Source organism: Cherax quadricarinatus, chromosome 1 (genome assembly GCF_038502225.1).
Source record: "Cherax quadricarinatus isolate ZL_2023a chromosome 1, ASM3850222v1, whole genome shotgun sequence".
NCBI classification, from domain to species: Eukaryota; Metazoa; Arthropoda; class Malacostraca; order Decapoda; family Parastacidae; genus Cherax; species Cherax quadricarinatus.
Window position 1 is genome coordinate 14,499,469 of NC_091292.1, and position 24,420 is coordinate 14,523,888.

Here is a 24,420-nt window from a genome sequence, read left to right on the forward strand (position 1 = left end):
ACACTAATCTAGCTTCACTCAATACTATTGCTAGTGAAGAGCTCACTTCGGTGGGATGTGGCCAGTGCATTGAAAGAAGAATATATATACATACATATATACATACATGTGTGTACTCTATATATGGATGCAGTGGTCAAGTCATAACTCATGGTACTGCCTCTTCACTAGTCACTATTATTTTCACTCTCTCCTGGTTCTGAAAGTATTTTCATATACTGTATCTTCTTAAAGTTAAGTATAGATACTGCCTGTACCACCTCACTCCCCAGGCCATTTCATTTCACAACAAGGCTCATGAAGCCAGGAGTGGTCCTAGAAGCTAGAAATTAAGAGGTGGGGCCAAGAGCTGTGAACTGACCCCTGCAACTACATAAAGTATACATACACTCATGCAATACAAGCTACTAGCTGTAGGCCTTTCTCACTGTTGCCAGTGCCTCATCAGGAGCTATGCAATATTGCAAAAGGTAGACGGAGTGAAAAAAAACTCAGAGGTAGGAAGCTGGTGTATTTGGAGCTGTGTCCCAACCTTAAGAGATGTTGGGAAAATGGCTGTGCATACACCAGCTTCCTACCTCTCAGATTTTTCCAGTCCACCTCCCTATTACAACACTGCAAAGCTTCTGACGAGGCACTGTCAACATTGCGAAAGACTTAGACTAGAGACTAAGACAAAAAAAAAGAGCTAGGTTTTTCCATCCCATTGTGGCTTGTATTGCATTTACTTGCTCATTTGCAATTGTCTTGCAACACACACATACAAAAAAACTTACTGTACTGTACTTCAGTACAGGAGACCTGTACCTCAGCAAGAGAATTCAACTCACAGCCAGAAGGACCTGTGTTTAATTACCAGGTGGGGTGAGACACATGGGCAGGCCTCTTTATACTTCCTGCCAATGTTTATGTAACAGTAAAATAGATGACTTAGAGTTAGAATACTGTTGTGGGTTAAATGCTAGGGATGAAGGGGGCCCTCACTAATTGTAAGCCACACTATGTGACTTAATTAGGTTATCCTAGGATAAAAGTACTTCTTTAGATGCCAAAATTATGCAAACAAGATAGCACATGGTCTAATTTTGTGGTTTACACACATGAATAATCTTTTAACACAAACAAAAATTACAATAAATTATGACATGGAGTGTCTTTATCTATAGGACACCTTGCAAGCAGTTAGATAATGTATAAGACAGTGATACAGATGATGCAGAGAGTCCGAGACAACCAAGCGTTTAGTGAGAAAAATTGACAGGAAAATATTTTTTTTCTCCCTACTACTTTAAGGACTCTTGATAACTCATCAAACTCTCAAAGACCATGCTATGATTATACCTTATACATTATATCTAAACCCATTATATATATCTAGCTACTCATTTATACAATTATTGTTATTGTATTGATAAAGAAATGCTAAATCTGTTGGTTTATAGTGTCTGGAGGATGTGAAGTAATCAGGTTTGATTTCTGATAAAGTGTAGCTCTGAGTCCTTGAATCAAGCATCAAGACAATGCTCCCTCCCTTCCCTCCTGAATGAACAATATGTGTAATGAAGAAATAGATACAATGTGCAACATCTGGATATCTTTATTTAGTAGACGTTTTGCCATCCAGTGGCTTTATCAATACAGTTTCAAGGACACTGTATTGATAAAGCCACCAGATGTCAAAACATCTACAATAAAGATACCCAGATGTTGCATGTGTCTAATTCTTCACCTTTCAGCATGATACAATCTTGCCAGTACAGATACTCCTCGCTTTACAATGGTTCATCTTACAATATTTCGACTTCATGATGGTGCAGTGCTGTACAGTACTGTACATTTGATAGGATAATTTGTATTCGCTATCTACTTTTCAATACTGGTATTTAGTTAGTAATTATTTGTTTAATTGCTTATTCAGTGACAGTAGTTATTTATTTACTTATTTATTTATATCATATTCATATTTGACTTACAATATTTTCAACTCACAATGGGTTCATTGTAACATAACCCCATTGTAAGTCGAGGAGTACCTAGTGTACCATTCATGTACAGTACATGTAATGTTTTACCCCAGACAACATAAGAGTTCCAAAAAGTGTTTAAGTAAAAGGGGTGTGGTAATGTGAAGACTAAGAGGGAGACGACCACTCATCCCCTCTGAGTCATCAAGCTAACAAGCCTACCATCATGATTAAATGTTTCTATTTTTTCTCCCATTTGTTATTTCTTTTATTCTATGAACCATTAATTATACACATTATTAGTGAGGGCATTTGTGCTCCTTTCAGAATTTGTTAAGAATTAGCAGTGTATAAAAAAAATCTTGAACATGAATTCCCAATCACACAACAGTACAACTGTTTACTGAAAAATGTGCTCCAATATATGATGATTAGTTAAATGCAATAAGAGGTTTCTGTAAACTCAACTGTGTCATTGAGAGTTACCTCTAGTCCTTCAAATAAAATTGTAAAACAAAAAAACTTTCTATAACACTATGTATTTTACCTTAGTAATTTTAGAATTAGAAACTTAATATAGTTTCTACGATTTATTCTGAAGTGTTGCGTTACCTTTCTTCTGTAGAGCTACTCTAAAATGACAGACCATAGCACTGCCTCTAACATGGCCTTTTATCGGTCTTTTCCTAAGTCATCTCTCACTAACAAAAGAACTTGCACCAGTCCCTGCTGAACTGTTAACTAAGTTATCACAAACTTAAGACAGTCTAACCTCTGGCACTACATTTTAGGAAAATTTTAAATATTTTCTGGCATTTCTTCTCACTATTACAGCTTTTCTATCTTTTAATGTTTTTTTTTCATTACCTGCCTTGGTCCTAAATTCCCTATATGTATTATAAATTTATTAAAATAATTACATAATATAAAAGATGTTTAGCATTAATGGAAGATTATTTAAGCAATGGACAAGCAACTAATACAGATTGTTTTTCTTTCAATTTTTTCATTACCTGCCTTGGTCTTACTCTCCATGTAATTATAATTTTTTTATAAATTAATTATAAAAATAAAAAAATATATAAAAAACAAATACTCCACATTAATGGAAGATATTTTTAAAGTAACAAGCCAGCGACTTTGAAGACCTCCAAGGGTTACCCAACATCCGATTGCAGATAATTGGGAGCCTACTTAAACAATAGGTATGTACTATTTCATGACCTGACCCATTCCACAATTTTTTGCCCCATTGGTTCTGAATATTCTAAAACGAAAGCATGCTGATATCCATCCTCACACAAGATAGCATTTACACCTTCAACTTTTAGTTTCAGTTCATCTCGATAAATTCTTGGACACCACCCGTCCATAGCTCCATAATACAAGACTATTTTATCCTTATGTTTATCTATGGCTTCTGTGTCTGCTTCATGCACTTGCAAGAGTTCATGGTAAGCCATCCACAAGACATTCTGCATCACTTTGGGTTGAAATAGTTGTATGGTGGCTTGAATACTGCAGTCTGGTACTTGCCTGCCTTTGAAGAACCAAAGAAGCATTTTCTCTCTTACTTTCACTGGCAACACATACAGACAAGCTGTTAAGAATATGACCAACCAACGAAGGTAGCACAGCATTGGCCAAAAACGTTGTCCATTGGGTGTATTTCTCAATCTTTCTACTGTAGGGAACAAAAGAAAACTCTTGACAATTGTTACCTCAGATTTTGAATCAAAGTACTGGAGGAGTCTAAGTATGATTTGACATCCAATGGAATGTCCAATAAGAGTAACTTTAGCTTGCTGAGGAATGTGATCTTGAATGAATGCTATCTTGTGATTAATTTGTTCTTCAAGATTGTAGACATTATTGCTATCTGAAAAGAAATAAAAATTTTATAATAACTATAATACAACAGGATAATAATAATAATAATAATAATAAGTAATGAATCCATGAGGAGTCATTTGGCACTGCTGTGCAGAGAAGGAAACAGCTAAAAAGAGCAACAAGAGGATAATTTAAAAAAGCAAAACAGTACTAAAATGCAGCAATCAAACTTGGTGCAAGTGATAAACCAGAGAAAAAACACTATAGATAATAGTTGCATTAAAATTATACAGCATATACTTGTATGTGAGGACAGTGTAAGCATAATAAGCTATTGAAAAATGGGGTTTAAAATCAAGTTGACATACTCTCTGATAAACAGGGAACTCTATTAAAATATGATATGATGGATAGTCAACAAATTAGCAATTCTTGCAGAGAACAACAGGATGTCCTTCCATAAGATGTCCAGGAGTGAGTCTGATGTGACCTATGAGTACTACTGAATGTAGTCTCCAAAAATCAACAAGAATGAAACAAGAGTAACCATAAACCCAGGAATGTAAAATAACTTGTTGGAAACCTACACGGATCAATAGTGCTGACAAAACTCTTGTGTAAGTGCTGGATCAGGACAAGAAAATAGTCAGAGGCAACTTCCTGCAGGAGAGGTTAAGCTCCTTAACTGATTAACATGCAGATTAGCCCACTGGTTCATTACTTGAAACTCCAGAATGGCTAACTACCCAGCTGTAAAAAAAAAAAAGGACTTTTTTTGTGTTTAACAGAAAATGTGGCAAGTCAACATTCATGTGGCAAGTCATATGTTCAAGCCCCACCCATTATGTGATTTGAATTGCTTGCAACACACCTGCAGACACAACATGGTAGAAGTGGCAGCAACATCAAATCTACATTAAGAATATTAAGATATGCTCGTATGCTGGGTCAATTTTCCTCATTTAAATTAACAACTGCAATTAATTCATTCCAGCTGAATTCCTGCTCGCAGGAGGCATGACAAAAAACTCTAATATCAACTCTACGGCTTATTTATTTGTCACAATTCATCTAATATGACATAATAAACAATATAAATAACGTAGAAACATGATATATACTACTCTAGAATGAATAAAATATGTCATTACGTGGACGGCGGAGGAAGGAGGATTGTGGTTGCGAGAGTGGTTGCTATATACAACTACAGTGGACCCCCGCATAGCGAACGCCTTGCATAGCGAACATTCCGCATAGCGAACGCTTTGTCCGCTAAAATTTTGCCCCGCATAGTAGACAAAAACCCGCTCAGCGAACTTCGTTCGAGACGCGTCCAATGTGGGCCCTCAGCCAGCCTCACATGTGCCGCCCGTCCCATTGTTTACCAGCTAGCCTCCGCGGTAACATTCAAGCATACACTCGGAATATTTCGTATTATTACAGTGTTTTCGGTGCTGTTTGTGGAAAATAAGTGACCATGGGCCCCAAGAAAGCTTCTAGTGCCAACCCTACACCTCAAAGGGTAAGAATACCCATTGAAATTAAGAAAGAAATCATTGATAAGTATGAAAGTGGAGTACGTATCACCGACCTGGTCAGGTTGTACAAGAAACCAAAATCAACCATCGCTTCTATTGTGGGCAAGAAAACGGCAATCAAGGAAGCTGTTGTTGCCAAAGGTTTAACTGTGTTTTCGAAACAAAGATCGCAAGTGATGGAAGATGTTGAGAGACTCTTATTGGTGTGGATAAATGAAAAACAGCTAGCAGGAGATAGCGTCTCTCAAGCGATCATATGTGAAAAGGCTAGGAAGTTGCATGACGATTTAATTAAAAAAATGCCTGCAACTAGTGATGATGTGAGTGAATTTAAGGCCAGCAAAGGTTGGTTTGAGAGATTTAAGAAGCGTAGTGGCATCCATAGTGTGATACGGCATGGTGAGGCTGCCAGTTCGGACCACAAAGCGGCTGAAAAATATGTGCATGAATTCAAGGAGTACATAGAAACTGAAGGACTGGAACCTGAACAAGTGTTTAATTGTGATGAAACAGGCCTGTTCTGGAAGAAAATGCCAAGCAGGACCTACATTACTCAGGAGGAAAAGGCACTCCCAGGACATAAGCCTATGAAAGACAGGCTTACTCTTCTCATGTGTGCCAATGCTACTGGTGATTGCAAAGTTAAGCCTTTATTAGTGTATCACTCTGAAACTCCCAGAGCGTTCAGGCAAAAGAATGTCCTCAAGGATAATTTGTGTGTGCTGTGGAGGGCAAACAGTAAGGCATGGGTCACTAGGGAATTTTTCTATAACTGGTTACACCATGCATTTGCCCCCAATGTGAAAGATTACCTAACTGAAAAGAAATTAGACCTTAAGTGCCTCCTGGTGTTAGACAATGCCCCTGGTCATCCTACAGACGTGGCAGAGCGACTTTATGGGGACATGAGCTTCATTAAGGTGAAGTTTTTGCCTCCTAATACCACTCCTCTCCTGCAGCCCATGGACCAGCAGGTCATTTCCAACTTCAAGAAACTGTACACAAAAGCTCTGTTTCAAAAGTGCTTTGAAGTGACCACAGACACTGGATTGACTCTAAAAGAGTTTTGGAAGGATCACTTTAATATCCTCAGTTGTGTAAACCTTATAGGTAAGGCTTGGGAGGGAGTGACTAAGAGAACCTTGAACTCTGCTTGGAAGAAACTGTGGCCAGAATGTGTAGACAAAAGGGATTTTGAAGGGTTTGAGGCTAACCCTGAGAGGAGTAGTATACCAGTTGAGGAATCAATTGTGGAATTGGGGAAGTCCTTGGGGTTGGAGGTTAGTGGGGAGGATGTGGAAGAGTTGGTGGAGGAGGACAATGAAGAACTAACCACTGATGAGCTGATAGATCAACTTCAAGAGCAAGAGGCCAGACCTGGGGAAACTGGTTCAGAGGAGGGGAGAGAGAAATTGAAGGAATTGCCTACTTCAAAGATTAAGGAAATGTGTGCAAAATGGCTTGAAGTGCAAACCTTTTTTGATGAAAATCACCCTCACACAGCTATTGCAAGCCGTGCTGGTGACTATTACAATGACACTGTTGTGAAACACTTTAGGAAAGTCATAAAGGAACGAGAGGTACAGGCCACTATGGACAGATATGTTGTGCGAAAGAAGTCCAGTGACTCTGAAGCTGGTCCTAGTGGCATTAAAAGAAGAAGGGAAGTAACCCCAGAAAAGGACTTGCTACCTCAAGTCCTAATGGAAGGGGATTCCCCTTCTAAACACTAACACTCTCTCTCCCCTCCTCCCATCCCATCAATCATCACCAGATCTTCAATAAAAGTAAGTGTCATGTAATTGTGCATGCCTTTTTCAGTTTGTGTGTACTAAAATTAACATTTTTTTGTGGTAAAAAAATTTTTTTTCATACTTTTGGGTGTCTTGCACGGATTAATTTTATTTCCATTATTTCTTATGGGGAAAATTAATTCGCATAGCGAACATTTCGCATAACGACCAGCCCTCTTGCACGGATTAAGTTCGCTATGCGGGGGTCCACTGTATTATGTTTATCTCATTACACTATGTACCTGGTCTTTGCTTATCAATGATTTCTTGCTTTAATTCCATGCAAATCATCCTCTTTTTCTTCTCATCACTGTCCTTTGCATTTGCTTTCTTAGGACCCATGGTTAGAAGAAAGAAATCTGGCGAATTAACTGCACAAAACGTAAGGAAATCATGAGAATCCCTTGGACCGCGAGGGTAGCTCCGTAAGCACATGTGCACTGGTGAACATTGTGGTGGTGTTGTCAAACGAAATTATACACAGTACGTACATAGTATTATTGTTATTATTATATTGTTATTATTTATTATACATAATTATTATGTATTATCATTATTATTAGTACATATGTATTATTATGATTAGATAAAGAAAAATTGGATATCAAATTGGGGAGGAGGAGTATGGAAGAAGTGAATGTTGTCAGATATTTGGGAGTTGACATGTCAGCGGATGGATTTATGAAGGATGAGGTTAATCATAGAATTGATGAAGGAAAAAAGGCGAGTGGTGCATTGAGGTATATGTGGAGGCAAAAAATGTTATCTATGGAGGCAAAGAAGGGAATGTATGAAAGTATAGTAATATCAACACTCTTATATGGGTGTGAAGCTTGGGTTGTAAATGCTGTAGCGAGGAGGTGGTTGGAAGCAGTGGAGATGTCCTGTCTAAGGGCAATGTGTGGTGTAAATATTATGCAGAAAATTCGGAGTGTGGAAATTAGAAGGTGTGGAGTTAATAAAATTATTATTCAGAGGGATGAAGAGGGTTTGTTGAGGTGGTTTGGTCATTTAGAGTGAATGACATGGAGAGCATATAAATCTGTAGGGGAAGGAAGGCGGGGTACAGGTCGTCCTCGAAAAGGTTGGAGGGAGGGGGTAGAGGAGGTGTTGTGGGCGAGGGGTTTGGACTTCCAGCAAGCATGCGTGAGCATGTTAGATAGGAGTGAATGGAGACGAATGGTATTTGGGACCTGACGAGCTGTTGGAGTGTGAGCAGGGTAATATTTAGTGAAGTGATTCAGGGAAACCGGTTATTTTATATAACCGGACTTGAGTCCTGAAAATGGGAGGTACAATGCCTGCACTCTAAAGGAGGGATTTGGGATATTGGCAGTTTGGAGGGATATATTGTGTATTTTTATATGTACAGTGGTCCCTCGTTTTTCGTAATTAATTCGTTCCTGGAGGAGCTACTATAAACGAAATTTACGATTTGCGAATCAATTTTCCCCATAAGAAATAATGTAAATACAATTAATCCGTTCCTGACACCCAGAAGTATTAAAACAAAAAAAAAATTTACATGAAATATACATGTAGTACATAAACAATACAATGGGAAATGATGAATGAAACATTAACAGCATAACACTTACCTTTATTGGAGATTCTTCTTAGTGTATGGGAGACTGGAGGAGGAGAGAGATTGGATTGTTTACAGTTTGGAAGGGGAATCCCCTTCCAGCAACACCTCAGGTACCAATTGCTTCTCTGGGGTTGCTTCTCTTCTTTGTTTCTTAATGCCACTAGGACCACCTTGAGAGTCACTCTAGTCCTGTCTCGCAAAGTAACTGTGGAGAGAGCTCTGTTTCTGGCGTCTCTTTAACACTTCCCTAAAATGGCCCAAGACTTTGTCACTGTACATATTTCTCACCTTCTTTACCACAGGCTTGGCACTAGGAGCTTTCTTTGGAGCCATGGTAGCTTATTTAGTACTTGCAAGCACTAAAATGAGTGGAATATTATGAAATATTTCGTAGGAGCACTTGAGGGGACCTTCACTCACTGGTAAACAATGCCAGACTGGCTGGGTAGGGAGGCCTCCTTGGCTCACACCGTGCGTACGCGTCCCAGACGAACTACTATTCGTGAGTCAACCTATGAAAAGCGAGTCCATGTTTATACGAAAATACCCCTATGATTGGCGAAATTTACGATTGCCGAGAACTACGAAAAGCGAGGGACCACTCTATATACTTCTAAGCTGTTGTATTCTGGGCAGCTCTATAAAAACAGTGATTTATGTGTGAGTGAGGTGAAAGTGTTGAATGATGATGAAAGTATTTTCTTTTTGGGTATTTTCTTTCTTTTTGGGTCACCCTGCCTTGGTGGGAGACAGCCGACTTGTTGAAAAAAAAAATGTATTATTATAATAATAATTATCATTATTATTAATTTAGGGACCTGGAGCACAGACCCAATTCCCTAGATCAAGAGCCCCTCACCATGTACATACTACTACTACTCCTACTAATAATAATAATAATTATTATTATTATTATTATAACAATAACAATAATAATAATACAATATAATAGTAATAATAATAACAGTAAGGAGAACTTCAAAAAGCAGCCAGTAGTTGGCACCACCATCAGCAAAACATTGGTAACCACTACTTGTACACTTTTCACCAGTCTAGACTTAGGTAGTCTATTAGTGTTAGGTTAAATCTGCCCAAAATGCCTCAGCATGATAGAGGCTTTCTTTGCTCCACTCGAATTGTATTTTTATTAATTTTATTATCACACTGGCCGATTCCCACCAAGGCAGGGTGGCCCGAAAAAGAAAAACTTTCACCATCATCCACTCCATCACTGTCTTGCCAGAAGGGTGCTTTACACTACAGTTTTTAAACTGCAACATTACACCCCTCCTTCAGAGTGCAGGCACTGTACTTCCCATCTCCAGGACTCAAGTCCGGCCTGCCGGTTTCCCTGAACCCCTTCATAAATGTTACTTTGCTCACACTCCAACAGCACGTCAAGTATTAAAAACCATTTGTCTCCATTCACTCCTATCAAACACGCTCACGCATGCCTGCTGGAAGTCCAAGCCCCTCGCACACAAAACCTCCTTTACCCCCTCCCTCCAACCTTTCCTAGGCCGACCCCTACCCCGCCTTCCTTCCACTACAGACTGATACACTCTTGAAGTCACTCTGTTTCGCTCCATTCTCTCTACATGTCCGAACCACCTCAACAACCCTTCCTCAGCCCTCTGGACAACAGTTTTGGTAATCCCGCACCTCCTCCTAACTTCCAAACTACGAATTCTCTGCATTATATTCACACCACACATTGCCCTCAGACATGACATCTCCACTGCCTCCAGCCTTCTCCTCGCTGCAACATTCATCACCCATGCTTCACACCCATATAAGAGTGTTGGTAAAACTATACTCTCTTACATTCCCTTCTTTGCCTCCAAGGACAAAGTTCTTTGCCTCCACAGACTCCTAAGTGCACCACTCACCCTTTTCCCCTCATCAATTCTATGATTCACCTCATCTTTCATAGACCCATCCACTGACACGTCCACTCCCAAATATCTGAATACATTCACCTCCTCCATACTCTCTCCCTCCAATCTGATATCCAATCTTTCATCACCTAATCTTTTTGTTATCCTCATTACCTTACTCTTTCCTGTATTCACCTTTAATTTTCTTCTTTTGCACACCCTACCAAATTCATCCACCAATCTCTGCAACTTCTCTTCAGAATCTCCCAAGAGCACAGTGTCATCAGCAAAGAGCAACTGTGACAACTCCCACTTTATGTGTGATTCTTTATCTTTTAACTCCACGTCTCTTGCCAAGACCCTCGCATTTACTTCTCTTACAACCCCATCTATAAATATATTAAACAACCATGGTGACATCACACATCCTTGTCTAAGGCCTACTTTTACTGGGAAATAATTTCCCTCTTTCCTACATACTCTAACTTGAGCCTCACTATCCTAGTAAAAACTCTTCACTGCTTTCAGTAACCTACTTCCTACACCATACACCTGCAACATCTGCCACATTGCCCCCCTATCCACCCAGTCATACGCCTTTTCCAAATCCATAAATGCCAAAAAGACCTCTTTAGCCTTATCTAAATACTGTTCACTTATATGTTTCACTGTAAACACCTGGTCCACACACCCCCTACCTTTCCTAAAGCCTCCTTGTTCATCTGCTATCCTATTCTCTGTCTTACTCTTAATTCTTTCAATAATAACTCTACCATACACTTTACCAGGTATACTCAACAGACTTATCCCCCTATAATTTTTGCACTCTCTTTTGTCCCCTTTGCCTTTATACAAAGGAACTATGCATGGTCTCTGCCAATCCCTAGGTACCTTACCCTCTTCCATACATTTATTAAATAATTGCACCAACCACTCCAAAACTATATCCCCACCTGCTTTTAACATTTCTATCTTTATCCCATCAATCCCGGCTGCCTTACCCCCTTTCATTTTACCTACTGCCTCACGAACTTCCCCCACACTCACAACTGGCTCTTCCTCACTCCTACAAGATGTTATTCCTCCTTGCCCTATACACGAAATCACATTGTATTGTATGTAAACACATATTGTAACCTTTGCAAAATAAATATTTTATTTATTTATCTATTTATTTATTTAAGGAACCTCTCTTGATGGGGAAGTTCGCATCCTGAAATTTTGTTCGTATCCAGAAGCAAAAAATTGATGGAACAACGGTTCATATCCTGAAAAATTCACATGGTGGGGAGTTCGTAAGCCGAGGTTCCACTGTACAAGCAAATTGAGTTACGAGCTCAGTCATGGAACAAATTAACCCTTAACCCTTTGACTGTTTCAGGCCCCTTTCTGAAACTGTCATTCTATGTCACTAAATTTTTGAAAAAAAAAAAAAATTATTTTTCTTATGAAATGATAGAGAATCTTTTCCCGATGGTAATGACACCAAAAGTTCGAGATTTGGTCGAAAACTCATGGAATTACACTCCCGTGAAGTTAGCGGTCTCTGCGACATATGCGTATCGGCGATTTCGCCGACTTTGAGCCCTATTTTCAGCCAATTCCATTGTTCCAGTTGACCAAACTCATAGCTATTTCTTTAGAACTCCATTTTATCTATCTGCTGAGTACAAGAAACCTCCCATTTACCAATTTGGACTACCCAATATTGTGGTCCGAAATTGGCAATTTGGCCAATTTCACGCAAACTAAAAAAGATGCCAATTTCAAAATAGGGTCCAGAATAAACAAGGTAGACATTCTTGGCACTAAAATAACATATCCTCTGTTCATTAATCACATCTCTAGGCCCCTCTTATATTATTGCTTTCTATTTTGATTTTTTATTCATACAAAAAAATACAAAATTTGCTGTTATGCAGACTACTGCATTATTGTAAAAATGGTATAAATAATATCAGTGCACTAGTGAAAGAATATTAGACTCCCCAGTTGACGTGTATTGGACGTGTGGTGTGATTTGTTTACTCCTGAACATTGGTAAAAATCGAACATTTCCGCTACTTTGAGCTCAGTTTCAAGGTCGTTTTCATCGTCAAAGTAATAAAAATCATCTCTATTTCTGTAATATGTTTTCCATTTTATCACCTAAGACCATGAAAACGCAAATACATCGCTAAATACTACAGTGGACCCCCGGTTAACGATATTTTTTCACTCCAGAAGTATGTTCAGGTGCCAGTACTGACCGAATTTGTTCCCATAAGAAATATTGTGAAGTAGATTAGTCCATTTCAGACCCCCAAACATACACGTACAAACGCACTTACATAAATACACTTACATAATTGGTCACATTCGGAGGTAATCGTTATGCGGGGGTCCACTGTATATGAAAATACACCTCAAAGTCGGCGTTTTAATCCAAAAAAACAGAGGTTTTTTTTTCTCATTACGCACTGTGTGCTGCAGGATTTTTTTTATGTGGTGCACACTGACCACACAGACCCATTCTCTCACATGTGGGCCTACCAGCTTTCTTCCGCTTGATTTGAAGCTGCTAGAATTATTGAGTATATATACGTCTGAAACACTGGCTCGTAAGACGTATATATACGACCAAAACAGTCAGAGGGTTAAACTGTCCAAACATAGATCTACGTTCATGTGTGTACCACTCTGACCTTTTATTTCTCCATTTGAAAGCATGTAAAAAAAAACATAATCTACGTTCGGAGCGCTACGCACGTGAACATAGATCTACGTTTGGACAGTTTAAGGGTTAAACTCATAAGTCAAGATACCACTGTAATATAATATACAGGCCTAGCTGACATCACTGACATACTACTATATAGAAAGCCGCTTGTTATGCAGAGCATTTTGGGCAAATTAGGTCAGTTTTGTCCCAGGATGTGACCCACACCAGTCCACTAACACCTAGGTACCCATTTTACTGATGGGGAAATACAGACAACCAGTGTAAAGAAACATGCCCAATGTTTCTACCATCACTGGGAATCGAACCCAGACTCTCGCCATGTGAAGCGAGAACTTTAGCCACCAGGCCACGGGGCCTGAATATAGGAAAGAGTAAGGAAATGAGGATAAAAAATTAGGTAACAAAAGATTGGATATCAGATTGGAGGGAGAGAGTATGGAGGACGTGAATGTATTCAGATATTTCGGAGTGGACGTGTCACCAGATGGATCTATGATAGATGAGGTGAATCATAGAACTGACGAGAGGAAAAAGGCAAGTGGTGCACTGAGGAGTCTGTGGAGACAAAGAACTTTATCCATGGAAGCAAAGCAGGGAATGTATGAGAGTATAGTTATACCAACACTCTTATATGAGTGTACTCACCTATTTGTGGTTGCAGGGGTCAAGTCATAGCTCCTGGCCCTGCCTCTTCACTGATTACTACTAGGTCCGCTCTCTTCCTGCTCCATGAGATTTATCAAACCTCATCTTAAAACTATGTATGGTTCCTGCCTCCACTACATCACTAGCCAAACTGTTCCACTTCCTGACAACTCTATGACTAAAGAAATACTTCCTAACATCCCTTTGACTCATCTGAGTCTTCAACTTCCAATTGTGACCCCTTGTTTCTGTGTCCCATCTCTGGAACATTCTGTCTTTGTCCACCTTGTCAACTCCTTGCAGTATTTCGTATCATGCCTCCCCAACCCTTCTGTCCTCTAGTGTCATCAGGCCAATTTCCTTAACCTTTCTTTGCAGGACATTCCCCTTAGCTCTGGAACTAGTCTTGTTGCAAACCTTGGCACTTTCTCTAATTTCTTGACTTGCTTGACCAGATGTGGGTTCCAAAATGGTGCTGCATACTCCAGTATGGGCCTGACATACACAGTGTACAGAGTCTTGAATGATTCCTTACTGAGGTATCAGAACACTATTCTCAGGTTTGCCAGGCACCCATATGCTGCAGCAGTTATCTGGTTGATGTGCACCTCAGATGTGCTCGGTATTATGCTCACCCAAAGATCATTTTCCTTGAGTGAGGTTTGCAGTCTTTGGCCACCTAGCCTATACTCTGTCTGCAGTCTTCTTTGCCCTTCCCCGATCTTCATGATTTTACATTTGGCAGGGTTAAATTCAAGTAGCCAGTTGCTGGACAAGGCTTCCAGCCTGTCCAGGTTTCTTTGTAATCCTGCCTGATCCTCATCTGATTTTAATTCTCCTCATAAACTTCACATCATCTGCAAACAGGGACTCCATCATGTCATTCACGTATACCAAAAATAGCACTGGTCCTAGGACAGGCACCCACTTTCTTCGTCACGTACCATGACTCGTTGCCTCCTTGTCAGGTATTCTCTGATCCACTGTAGTGCCCTTCCTGTTATGTGTGCCTGATCCACTAGCTTTTGCACTAATCTCTTGTGAGGAACTGTCGAAGGCCTTCTTGTAGTCCAAGAAAATGCAATCTACCCACCCCTCTCTCTCTCATGCCTTACTGCCTTTACCTCATCATAAAACTCCAGTAGATTTGTGACAAAGGATTTTCCTTCCCTGAATCCATGCTGGTTGTCGTTTATAATCTTGTTCCGTTTCAGGTGCTCCACCACTCTCCTCCTGATAATCTTCTCCATGACTTTGCATACTATACATGTCAGTGACACTGGTCTGTAGTTTAGTGCCTCAAGTCTGTCTCCTTTCTTAAAAATGGGGACTACATTTGCTGTCTTCCATACCTCAGGTAGTTGTCCAGTTTCGATGGATGTGATGAAAATTGTTGTTAGTGGCACACACAGCATCTCTGCTCCCTCTCTAAGGACTCACAGAGAGATGTCCAGTCCCACTACCTCTGAGGTATCAAGTTTACTTAGCAGCTTCACCTCCTTGGTTGCGTGTATTTCATCCAGCACTTGCCGGTGTATCCCTTGTTGGTGTACCCCCCCTATTCTGACTTCTCGGAGTCTGTTCTGTCTCCACTGTAAATACTACTGCCTTAAATCTCATGTTGAGCTCCTCACATACTTCTTGGTAATTTTTTGTGAGCTCCCCACCTTCTGGTCATTGACTGTTGTCTTCCTTCTGATGTGGCTATACAACAGCTTCATGTCAGACCTGACTTTCAATGCTATGTTGTTTCTGTACTGTCGCTGAGCCTCTTTATTTTCCTGGGTCCTTTGTCTTCTGTACATTTTCCATTCTCTAGTGTGCTTAGTTTTTGCCTCCCTACACCTTGGGTAAACCAAGGGCTCGTTCTGGTCTTCCCGTTATTTTTATTGCCCTTGGGAACAAACCTTCCCTCTGCCTCCTTCCATTTTGTTGTCATGTAGTCCATCATTTCATTTACCGCTTTTCCTACCTATTCTCTTTCCCACTGAACTTCCTGCAAGAAGTTCCTCATGCCTGTAAAGTCCCCCTTTTTGTAGTTTGACTTTTCCCATCCTACTCCTGTTTCCCTCTCCACTTGTAACTCTACTATGTTTCAAAGCTCAGAACCATGTAATCACTAACTCCAAGGGACCTTTCATATGTGATGTCCTCACTCAGGGTGAATATGAGGTCCAGTCTTGCTGGTTCATTCTCACCACTCTCTCTCTGGTAGTGTCCCTAACATGCTGATGCATGAGGCTTTCCAGTACCACATCCATCATCTTGGCTCTCCATGTTTTGGGACCCCCATGAGGCTCGAGGTTTTCCCAATTAATCTCCTTGTGATTGAAATTACCCATAACTAGTAATTTTGCTCTACCTGTGTGAGCTCTTCTGGCCACCTCAGCTAGTGTCTACCATTGCTCTGTTGCTCTCTTCATATTCTTCTCTTGGCCTCCTGCAGTTCTGTGGTGGGTTGTATTTCACCGCAATGACTATCTTATTGTAAGTAGTAGGTTGGTAGACAGCAACCGCCCAGGGAGGCACTACCGTCCTGCCAAGTGAGTGTAAAATGAAAGCCTGTAATTGTTTTACATGATGGTAGGATTGCGGTGTCCATTTTTCTGTCTCATAAACATGCAAGGTTTCAGGTACGTCTTGCTACTTCTACTTACACTTAGGTCACACTACACATACATGTACAAGCATATATATACACACCCCTCTGGGTTTTCTTCTATTGTCTCACTAGTTCTTGCTCTTGTTTATTTCCTCTTACCTCCATGGGGTAGTGGAACAGAATTCTTCCTCCGTAAGCCATGCGTGTTGTAAGAGGCGACTAAAATGCCAGGAGCAAGGGGCTAGTAACCCCTTCTCCTGTATATATTACTAAATGTAAAAGGAGAAACTTTCATTTTTCCTTTTGGGCCACCCCGCCTCGGTAGGATATGGCCGGTGTGTTGAAAGAAGAAAGAGTATCTTATATCTCTCAGACTGAACTGTACCTACTATGTAGTCCCTTTCACCCATTTCATCCATTCCTTCCATTTCCTCAAAGCCCCATCAGCTTTTAATAAGCAGTGCAACTCCTCCTGCACCTCTGCTTCCTATTATCCAGAGGGCTGGGGAGGGGTTATTGAGGTGGTTAGGACATGTAGAGAGGAAGGAATGAAATAGAATGACTTCAAGACTGTATCAATATGTACTGGAGCTAAGATGGGGTAGGGGTCGGCCTAGGAAAGATTGGAGGAAGGGGGTAAAGGAGGTTTTGTGTGCGAGGGGCTTGGACTTCCAGCAAGCATGCATGAGCATGTTAGATAGGAGTGAATGGAGACAAATGGTTTTTAGAACTTGATGTGCTGTTGGAGTGTGAGCAAGGTAACATTTATGAAGGAATTCAGGGAGACTGGCAGGCCAGACTTAAGTCCTGGAGATGGAAAGTACAGTGCCTGCACTCTGAAGGAGGGGTGTTAATGTGCAGTTTTATAACTGTAGTGTAAGCACACCTCTGGCAAGACAGTGATGGAGTGAATGACGAAAGGTTTTCTTTTTTGAGCCACCCTGCCTTGGTGGGAAGCTGCCAATGTGTTAATAAAAAATAAATAAAAATTATTAAAATCAACATACAAGCTAAACTCATCAGGGTCATACAGCTCTGTGAAAAATCAAATTACATCAATGGAATCCTTGCATTCTGCTGATTCCAAATATTTATAGCTTAATAGGTAGGTCCTGATTATTACCCAAATTATGATGTTACAGAGAAATGGTTTTGACCTGTAACCTCAAAAAACCTAGGTCATAACTCTTGACCTATAGGTCAGACTGAGCTAAGATTTAAAGCCTTAAGAGTTGAGAACAAACTATAACTTTGAATACCAAGTTTGAAGAGAGTCACAGATGATAAGATGTTAGGCATAGATGGTCATGTCTTGAAGTTTGCATCATAATAAAAAAAAAAGGTAAAAGAGATGCTCAGCATGCATGCACTTGCCTGGCCAAGCTGAGATGTGAGACGTGTGACAGTGGCCAGCATGCGAGATGGCCCATATGGAATGCGTCTCTTTCAGGCTGGAGTATATAGTCTGCATAAAATCTATGTAGAAGGAAGCCAGTCCTGGGTTACCTGAGACAATTATTATGAGTCAGAGAGAAAATTCAATTGCTGTGTATAAAAATCACATAAATTTAGTTATAACAATAAAATGCAGTAACTGCGTTATTATAATACAGTAACAAAATATTTTGAACTTCAAAGTGTTTATCAAAGTATTTCTAACTTTACAATGTTTAATACAAAATTAATTTTCAAATTTTTAACAAACCTGGAATGATGAGTATGATATTTTCTGGGCTTTCATTTAAAGATTGGCCAAGACTCAAAACTTCCGTTGGCTGTCCTCTGATTAGTATTTCATGCCTGCCAACTTTGAAGGTCATCTTGGCTGTAGTACTCCCAAGTTGTGACTGGAATAAATGACTATATTGTAATTCAAAATTTCAAAAGTATTTTAATATATCTATTATGTATCCATAACTAATGCTAATTTGAAATATTAATTGAACATACCAAATTTGTATCCTACTTGTACTGAAATATGAAAGATACAAGAGCTACAAATAGTTGAGGAAAACTAATATAGTTTTTTAAAGAAATTACAGTTACCAACAAGAGGATGTTATTCAGCTGATATTTACTTCCATTATTTTACAGACCATATCGACATCCAGATATGACAAGGAAATATTACAGAACTGGCCATGTTCAGTTGTAAAAGACTTTGGTGGTGGCCCAGTGGCCTGGTGGCTAAAGCTCCCGCTTCACACACGGAGGGCCCGGGTTCAATTCCCGGCAGGTGGAAACATTTCGACACGTTTCCTTACACCTGTTGTCCTGTTCACCTAGCAGCAAATAGGTACCTGGGTGTTAGTCGACTGGTGTGGGTCGCATCCTGGGGGACAAGATTAAGGACCCCAATGGAAATAAGTTAGACAGTCCTCGATGACGCACTGACTTTCTTGGGTTATCCTGGGTGGCTAACCCTCCGGGGTTAAAAATCCGAACGAAATCTTATCTTATCTTATCTTACCATGAAATATTACCTACTATGTAAAATACTAAGTCTTACTTGAATAATAAAAAATATATTGTTAAAGGAAAAAATAAATCTTGAATTAGAACCAGTTGATATAATGTACAGCCCCACAAGGAAATAGTATATTGCATCCCTTACTACTGTAGTCTCTAGTTATAAATAACCTATTGTTTGTAAATTTGTGCCTTATTAATACCAGGAATTGACTAACTAGATATACCTAACATGTTATAATGGAGTCTGGGAGAAAACTGAAGCAATATTACACTATTTATGTCAAAAACAAAACAAAATAATGAATATGTCACTGCCATCTGTTCCAGGACCCTATCTCAATAGCAACCTTAGTGAAATATCCTCAGATTTTTGTCTATTCAGTGATCTGATTTTGAATAATGTGTTAATATACATACATACACATGTATGAATATATATATATGTATATATTCGTACACATGCATGCATATATACATATATATACACATTATATATATATATATATATATATATATATATATATATATATATATATATATATATATATATATATATATATATATTTATTATCACACTGGCCGATTCCTGCCAAGGCAGGGTGGCCCGAAAAAGAAAAGCTTTCACCATCATTCACTCCATCACTGTCTTGCCAGAAGGGTGCTTTACACTACAGTTTTTAAACTGCAACATTAACACCCCTCCTTCAGAGTGCAGGCACTGTACTTCCCATCTCCAGGACTCAAATCCGGCCTGCCGGTTTCCCTGAACCCCTACATAAATGTTACTTTGCTCACACTCCAACAGCACGTCAAGTATTAAAAACCATTCGTCTCCATTCACTCCTATCAAACACGCTCACGTACGCCTGCTGGAAGTCCAAGCCCCTCGCACGCAAAACCTCCTTTACCCCCTCCCTCCAACCTTTCCTAGGCCGACCCCTACCCCGCCTTCCTTCCACTACAGACTGATACACTCTTGAAGTCATTCTGTTTTGCTCCATTCTCTCTACATGTTCGAACCACCTCAACAACCCTTCCTCAGCCCTCTGGACAACAGTTTTGGTAATCCCGCACCTCCTCCTAACTTCCAAACTACGAATTCTCTGCATTATATTCACACCATACATTGCCCTCAGACATGACATCTCCACTGCCTCCAGCCTTCTCCTCGCTGCAACATTCATCACTTATGCTTCACGCCCATATAAGAGCGTTGGTAAAACTATACTTTCATACATTCCCCTCCAAGGACAAAGTTCTTTGTCTCCACAGACTCCTAAGTGCACCACTCACCCTTTTCCCCTCATCAATTCTATGATTCACCTCATCTTTCATAGACCCATCCGCTGACACGTCCACTCCCAAATATCTGAATACATTCACCTCCTCCATACTCTCTCCCTCCAATCTGATATTCAATCTTTCATCACCCAATCTTTTTGTTATCCTCATTACCTTTATATTTATATATATATATATATATATATATATATATATATATATATATATATATATATATATATATATATATATATATATATATATATATACATATATATATATATATATATATATATATATACATATATATATATATATATATATATATATATATATATATATATATATATACATATATATAAATATATACATATATATATATATATATAAATATATACAATATATATAAATATATACATATATATATAAATATACATATATATAAATATATACATATATATATATATAAATATATACATATATATATATATAAATATATACATATATATATATATAAATATATACATATATATATATATAAATATATACATATATATATATATATACACATATACATATATATATATACACACACCTGTTTAGAAAACAGGTTATAAGTAGCAGATAATAGTGACACAGTTGAAACTAAGATTCTGTACAATCTTGTCACCCAGGATGCGACCCACACCTGTCGACTAACACCCAGGTACATACCTACTTGCTTGCTAGGTGAACAGGGACAGAAGGTATAAGGAAACGTCCCCAATGTTTCCAATATTACCCAGACTATCTTGCTTTAAATTATGAAAAGTTAGAAACCTTTAACACTCATGTTCTTTTAATTCGAACATTGTAGAGATTTATAACGTCAATTTATACAAACATATGTCAATTTCATTTGAATAAAGCTTCCTTATGTAACACAAACAACTGACCACACTCACTCAGGAGAATCAAGGGCAGATTATTATTTAAATTTAGCACATATTATTCAGTAATCTAGTATATTATATAAGCTTCATATGCATAAAAAAAACTATTAAATTATACAATGATACTCGTAACTTAAATGGTATTTCTAATACAGTTATTGTATTCAGTCAAATATTGAATTTCTTCTGGTATCACTTCAAAAAATTCCACACCCATGTTAGCAAATTTAATTTTTACCTTTAAACTATTCGTTTCCTTGGTATATGAAGTGAAATTACAAATTAGTGAACCAAAACCATAATGACAGCCCTTCCTCACGTACCATAGTGGAAGACGTACAAAACTAGACTCCAGCACCACATACCTTGCACACCATCTACGTAATAAAACGATGTTGCTTGAAAGGTTTAACCATAACAAATGTAGTTATTTAGTGTGTATTTACCAAGTTGAAATATCTTTCCTCCTCCGTCCCACCTGTGATGACGTTCAGCTGTCAGACAAGAGTCTCTCCTCCGTACGTGCTGACTGTGGCATGGACACTGATGTTGAGACAGTTAAACAACAAATTATTATGGCGATTATATGTGGTAAATCTTTTGTAATAAACGCATTACTTTACGCGTTGAAATTATTTTTGGGGGGGACTAAACACGTTTATTATTGTTTCGTTGTAAACTTAGGCCAAGTCTAAGACTACTCTTCGGACAAGGATCAGCTGAGAAGGAAGTAAACACAAATACAACACCACATAGAGACGACGTTTCAGTCCATCCTGGTCAATGAAAACGTTTTGACCTGATTCTTATATTCTCACCTTTTTTTTCCTTGATCTGCCTTGTGTTTTTCCTCAGACTTTCCTGTTGTCCGATTCCTTCCTAACGTGGGTCATTAGGCCCACTGCTTTGACCTTGGTGGTGATGTGGTCGTGTCTCACTGATCGTGGTGGTGTGTGGTCGTGTCTCACTGATCGTGGTGGTGTGGTCGTGTCTCACTGATCGTGGTGGTGTGTGGTCGTGTCTCACTGATAAGAACATAAGAACGAAGGAACACTGCAGAAGGCCTACTGGCCCATGCGAGGCAGGTCCAAGTCTCCTACCGGCTTAAGCCAATGCACCCAACCTAGTCAGGTCAGGTCACATTGACTTAAGGGAGGAACACGGCAACCGACCTGGTAGCACAAGCTATCAGGTCTAACTCACACCCACCCACATCCACTCATGTATTTATCCAACCTATTTTTAAAGCTACACAACGTTCTGGCCTCTATAACGGTACTTGGGAGTTTGTTCCACTCATCCACAACTCTATTACCAAACCAGTACTTTCCTATATCCTTCCTGAATCTGAATTTTTCCAACTTAAAACCATTGCTGCGAGTCCTGTCTAGGCTAGATATTTTCAGCACACTATTTACATCCCCTTTATTTATTCCTGTCTTCCATTTATACACCTCAATCATATCCCCCCTAATTCTACGTCTTTCTAGAGAGTGCAGATTCAGGGCCCTTAGTCTATCCTCATAGGGAAGGTTTCTGATACATGGGATCAACTTTGTCATCCTCCTTTGTACATTTTCCAGAGAATTTATATCCATTCTGTAATAAGGTGACCAAAACTGTGCAGCATAATCTAAATGAGGCCTAACCAAGGATGTATAGAGTTGAAGAACAACCTGAGGACTCCTATTATTTATGCTTCTTGATATGAAGCCAAGGATTCTATTAGCTTTATTGCGAACACTTATGCACTGTTGTCTTGGTTTCAGATTACTGCTAACCAGAACTCCTAAATCTTTTTCGCAATCCGTAATATTAAGATCTACATTATTTAGTTTATATGTGGCATGGTTATTGTCCTGTCCAACATTTAGAACTTTGCATTTGTCTATATTAAACTGCATCTGCCACTTCTCCGACCACTGCATCAGTCTATTCAAATCTTCCTGGAGTGCTCGAATGTCCTCGTCAGAATGAATTCGACGGCCTATTTTGGTGTCATCGGCAAACTTGCCGATGTCGCTCTTTATGCCCTCATCTATGTCGTTTATGTAGATTGTGAACAGCAGGGGGCCCAACACTGACCCCTGTGGAACACCGCTCGTGACACTTCCCCACTCTGATTTCTCCCCATTTATGCAAACTCTCTGCTGCCTATTTGTCAACCATGCCTCTATCCAGGAAAAAATTTCTCCTCCTATTCCATGTGCTTTAATTTTCCTCAATAGTCTCTGATGTGGGACCCTGTCAAAAGCCTTACTGAAGTCCATATACACAATATCATATTCATTACCATGATCTACCTCCTCAAATACCTTAGTGAAAAAAGTTAATAAATTCGTAAGGCAGGAACGCCCCTTTGTAAAACCATGCTGAGATTCGTTGATTAATTTATGCTTTTCAAGGTGGCTACGAACTGCCTCGGCAATTATTGATTCCATAAATTTTCCCACTATGGAGGTTAGGCTTATTGGTCTATAGTTCGAAGCTAAGGACCTGTCACCTGTTTTGAAAATAGGTATCACATTTGCCATTTTCCACTTATCTGGCACCATGCCAGTTTGTAGTGATATGTTGAAAAGATTAGCCAAAGGTGTGCTAAGCTCCTCTTTACATTCCTTTAGAACCCTTGCATACAGTTCATCAGGGCCTGGGGATTTGTTAGGTTTTAATTTATCTATTTGCCTAAGGACCATGTCACTTGTGACCCTAATAGTACACAGTTTATTATCGTCCTGTTCTACATAATTTATCATTACTGGAATATCGCTGGTATCCTCCTGTGTAAAAACTGAGAGGAAGTATGTGTTAAAAATTCTACACATTTCCTTATCACTGTCAGTGAGCTGACCCGAGGAACTTTTGAGTGGGCCTATCTTGTCCCTGATCTTACTTCTGTATACCTGAAAGAATCCTTTTGGGTTAGTCTTCGATTCTCTTGCAACTTTAACCTCATAATCTCTTTTTGCTTTTCTAATTCCCTTTTTTATTTCTCTCTTTAACTGAATATATCGATTTCTCAATTGCCCCTCTCCTCTTTTGATTTGCCTATATATGCCTCTCTTTTGACCAATCAGATATTTTAATCTATTGTTCATCCATTTAGGATCATTTTTGTTTGATCTGATTTCCCTATTTGGAACATAATTTGACTGAGCAGCTAGAACTATGCC

At 39.2% G+C, this 24,420-nt stretch overlaps 2 protein-coding genes across 8 annotated transcripts in view; one reads left to right on the top strand and one right to left on the bottom strand.

Annotated features, from left to right (window-relative positions):
• The window catches only part of sturkopf (lipid droplet associated hydrolase sturkopf), a 22,557-nt gene extending 549 nt beyond the window's left edge, over positions 1-22,008 (bottom strand). The window contains exons 1-4 of one of the 4 annotated variants that reach the window (XM_070095847.1): positions 21,613-22,008; positions 18,268-18,409; positions 17,933-18,068; positions 1-3,839 (exon numbers count right to left, since the gene is read on the bottom strand). The exon at positions 1-3,839 is cut by the window's left edge and continues 549 nt beyond it. In XM_070095847.1, coding sequence (XP_069951948.1) covers positions 3,182-3,839; positions 17,933-18,068; positions 18,268-18,409; positions 21,613-21,624 — 948 coding nt within the window. In that variant the 5' untranslated portion in view covers positions 21,625-22,008 and the 3' untranslated portion in view covers positions 1-3,181. Of the gene's footprint in view, positions 3,844-17,932; positions 18,069-18,267; positions 18,410-21,612 lie in introns of all 4 variants that reach the window. The other 3 variants (XM_070095904.1, XM_070095975.1, XM_070095801.1) reach the window with 3 other exon arrangements.
• The window catches only part of LOC138854146 (WD repeat-containing protein 86-like), an 82,518-nt gene continuing 65,578 nt past the window's right edge, over positions 7,481-24,420 (top strand). For 2 of the 4 annotated variants that reach the window (XM_070095548.1, XM_070095707.1), the window contains exon 1: positions 7,547-7,611. In XM_070095548.1, the coding sequence (XP_069951649.1) occupies positions 7,562-7,611 (50 nt within the window). In that variant the 5' untranslated portion in view covers positions 7,547-7,561. Of the gene's footprint in view, positions 7,612-22,162; positions 22,379-24,420 lie in introns of those variants that run through there. The other 2 variants (XM_070095603.1, XM_070095653.1) reach the window with 2 other exon arrangements.